The 3,965-nt window shown below is 36.5% G+C and overlaps 1 protein-coding gene across 1 annotated transcript; it reads right to left on the bottom strand.

Annotated features, from left to right (window-relative positions):
• On the bottom strand, positions 1-3,750 carry LOC124919371 (probable NAD(P)H dehydrogenase (quinone) FQR1-like 2). The gene is made up of 2 exons (XM_047459602.1): positions 3,072-3,750; positions 1-493 (listed from the first exon to the last, which is right to left on the bottom strand). Exons 1-2 carry the CDS (start codon positions 3,614-3,616, stop codon positions 265-267), a joined length of 774 nt encoding a protein of 257 aa, XP_047315558.1. The 5' UTR covers positions 3,617-3,750; the 3' UTR covers positions 1-264.
• Positions 3,751-3,965: the final 215 nt, after the last annotated feature.

Here is a 3,965-nt window from a genome sequence, read left to right as displayed (position 1 = left end):
AACAAACCAAAAACTCAAAAGAGCCTTAGGGAAACAAAAGATAGAATAGAATAGACATTTACAACTTTTTTCTCACAAATAAATAGGGCAAAAAAAATGAAGCAACAAAACACAAAGACAACTAGATATGTGTTTATGCATGTTTCCGAAGAACACCAAGAATAAATCAAAAGGCAAACAAGATCAAACAAAACTATGCAAATAATTGACAAAACAAAGAATCATATTGGTTTTGTTTTCTTTTCATTTAGTTGAAACATACTTTCAAGTTTGAGCGAGCCTCTTGACCACGGAAGCCATATACTTGCCTTGATGTTCGGCAAGTGCAAGCTCCAAATCACTAGCTTCTCTTGTCCCATCACCAGCAAAGACTCCAGCTCCATATGGAGAACCTCCGCGAATCGAATCCATCTTGAACATACCAGCTCCGAATGTGTACCCAATTGGTACAAACAACATTCCATGATGTGCTAATTGTGTGATTGCTGTCCATCTACAAAAAAAAATGATGAATCATTGACCATAAATACTCAATAGGGGCACTATGGTTATTTTACCAACACAAACATCAAGCTCAACAAATTACCCACTTGGACATATATAAACAGAAACAAATGCAAAAAGAAGAAAAGGAGGAGTAATCACACCAGATAACCTCCAAAGATGGAGATTCTGATCAAATATGAACATCCAAACATCTCCAAGTCATCGATATTTGCGTTGATCTAAAACTCGACTATTATGCGTCACAACTATTGTTTTTTCTTTCGATGTTTGCTATGGGGTTTGTTTTTTCTTTGATTGACTCAATTTGGACTATAATTTAAGGCCAATCAGGTCATAACTTGTGTTTTCACTATCTTTTTTTCCTTCACAAAATTCGGATGAATGAAATGGCTTTCATCCATTCAATAAAAAACGATCAATAACCTCTAGCTACTTCTCAAACAACAACAATGCAGCCAACCCTTTTTCTTATGCAAAAATAGCATGCGAAACTATTAAGTGCTCATGTAAATTAAGCTACAAAATCTATACATAAATAAAGCTTAACTACTTATTTATTTAGATTCATTTCAAATTAAGCTATAAAATCTACCATAATTCGGTAAGCTACGAATAACTAAACTCGTAAAATTTGCCATAATTCGGTAATTTACTATGAGCATGCAAAAAGAAACTTTAATCCAGAAAATTAATAGTTGCACGTGGTAATTCCCAAAATTCGGGTACCATTATCCATGAGAGAAAAAAAACTACATAACAAACCACCACTTAGCACCACATCCCAAGCTTAAAGGGTATCCATGAAAAATTTATACTCTATTAGACTCACGCTTATAAGGAGTCCATATTTATTGTGAGTTACAAATGTGGAACATCACAATCTCCCCAAATTAGTCACGTGTCACGTTAGTCTTCGCCGATTAGGACTCTATAAGTGACCCACACGGCTCGCGGCAGTCCCTCGATTAGAGCTCTATAAGTGACCCACACGGCAATTTGTTCCTTCAGGAATTCAAAAAATGCCCCGTGACACATTGTTCCTACCACCGGGTCAAATAAAAAATAGATTACAAGTACCCAAGTAACCCAATGGCCACCACAACCCAAGCTCAGAAGATACACATAAAAGTAGTCTATTAGTCTCACTTTTTTAAGGAGTCCATATTTACTGTGATGTCCTGATGTGGGACATCACAATCTCCCAGCTTAGTTTCGCAACGTCGTCATCGCATTCTCATTCATAGTCACAGTTCCCCACCCCCTCTCCGACTAGGACTCAAGAAGTGACCCACATAGCACTTTGTTCCCATAGGATTCAAGAGGTAGCCCCGTGACACTTTATTCTTACCATCAGGTTGGCTATGATATTACATGTAACACCCCGAAGCCAGGTATTGTTACCTATGAGAGAAATATACTACAAATACCCGATGGGTACTTTTGAGCTTGGGTTGTGGTGGCCCAATAGTTTGCTAGGATGTATTTGTTGTCTATTTTCTCAAAGGTAACAGTATCCGAGTTTTGGGGAGTTATGATCAAATCAACTTACATATCAAGTACTTAAAATTTAGATATTTTCATTTGTTTTATTAACATTTATTTTTCGTATACTTAACTCATTCATCAATTGAAATTCAGTATTCTTTAACACTTAATTTCAATTTTATCAAATGTTGGTCTCAAAGCATTTGAATATTCCTTTCAACATGTTATCATGTTCTCTACTCAAGTAGATACCAAGGACAAGGAATCAATTCTTTAACTTCTCATCATGTCAAGAATTTCTAGGCCCTAAGGTGTTTATAATAATCTAGAGGCAATAATGCACAATTCAATTCAGCTCACGCCATTTCATCTTTTCACTAGAGTAATGCAGGGGTATCAATTGGAAAGCTCGAGAGTCCCTGTTCTTTCGATTCGATTCAACCAGTTGTGTAAGGGAATCAAAAGCCTAAACTAGGAATCTTCAGAAACTTGAAGAAACCAATCAAATGACTAAATAATTAAGTGCTTGTTTTAAGCTATGCCAAAATTCGGTAAGCTATGAATAACTTACTAAGTGTGTGCAGAAGACAACTCTAACCTCTGTCATAATCAAATTTCGTCAAGTTTACAGAACCTTCACAACATTTGTTCCAAATATGATCAAATCAACCTACATATCATCTACTTAAAATTCAGATATTTTGATTTGGTTTATTCAACATTTATTTTTCAGACACTTAACTAACTTAGGCACTTAATTTGGTATTCATTCTTGAGCCCTTAATTCTCCAGCAAAATCATAGTGTTCAATATCTTTGACATTTGGATGAAGAGGTTCCTTATGATACCATCTTATTTCAGACAGAAATAAATTAGCATCATCTATGATTCTAGCAATGTAAGACCAACCTGCAACCCTAAGAAGAATGAAAAAATAACTATGGAAATCCTTAAACATGTCATTGTTAGGATAGACTATCCAGTTTGAATACAGTAAAGAATTTAATGTTTCATTATCTGAAAGATGATTAGATCCATAAGAGAATCATTCCATTTAACTTTCAGGGAAGAGAGCTTACGCTGTAGTTTCTTGACCCCCTCCTTGAGTTCCAGTGCTGACAAATAAACCAGCAGGCTTTCCAGAGAGCTTCTGCTCCTTCCATAACTGTCCCGTCGAATCAAAGAAAGCCTTCATTTGCGATGCCATACACCCATATCTTGTAGGAAATCCAAACAAGATCCCATCAGCAACAGCCAGTTCAGCAGAAGAAGAAATTTCTGGAATCTCATCGTCTTTCGTAGGAGCCCCCATTTTCTCCAATACATCAATTGAAAGCGTCTCAGGAACCCTAAATAGAACTGCCTCCACACCATCAACGCCATCGACACCTTTCTTCATCCGCCGGGCCAACGACTCAACGTGGCCATACATCGAGTAAAACACAATGAATATCTTCAATTTGGGAGCGACGACTACTGACTCCAAAGACGCTGCGCGGGTAGGGTGATCAAGAGAACCCGCGATGTTCTCAATAGCGAGCTGAATCGGTGGGTTCGACGGAATTTCGGCTGTAGCTGCCGGAGGCTTCTTCTTGCTAGGAACGCAGCCACCGCCTTTACCCATTTTTGAAAATTAATCAACAATGGAGAATAATGGGTAGTGGGATTTGATCCGGCTTGTGATCTTTGAAGTTGAAGGAATCTGTGAGCAGAGAAGTTCTTGATTAGGATTTGGGTGTTCGGATCTGAGACAAAAAGCATTCACATTTAACAGTAGGAGCCACTCAAAGACAAAAGGCTAAGTTGATTTTTCTTTTAACAATTAAATTAGTTTAACTTTTCTTTAATCAACTAAATTTAATATGAGGTATGAAAATCAAAATTTACCATTTTTATTGGAATTATTTTAATTTATTAAACATGATTTCATACAAAAATTCAAATTTCAAAAAAAATAACTCACTATTTGTTTA

This window comes from Impatiens glandulifera, chromosome 1 (assembly GCF_907164915.1).
Source record: "Impatiens glandulifera chromosome 1, dImpGla2.1, whole genome shotgun sequence".
Taxonomy (NCBI): Eukaryota; Viridiplantae; Streptophyta; class Magnoliopsida; order Ericales; family Balsaminaceae; genus Impatiens; species Impatiens glandulifera.
Note: the sequence above shows the minus strand (reverse complement) of the source record. Positions and strands in the feature narration are given on the sequence as shown.

Coding starts and splice junctions, on each gene's coding strand:
- LOC124919371 (XM_047459602.1), bottom strand. CDS start 3,616: ATGGGTAAAGGCGGTGGCTGCGTTCCTAGCAAGAAGAAGCCTCCGGCA. Junction 494..3,071: donor GGGGGTCAAGAAACTACAGC/GTAAGCTCTCTT, acceptor TTTTTTTTGTAG/ATGGACAGCAATCACACAAT.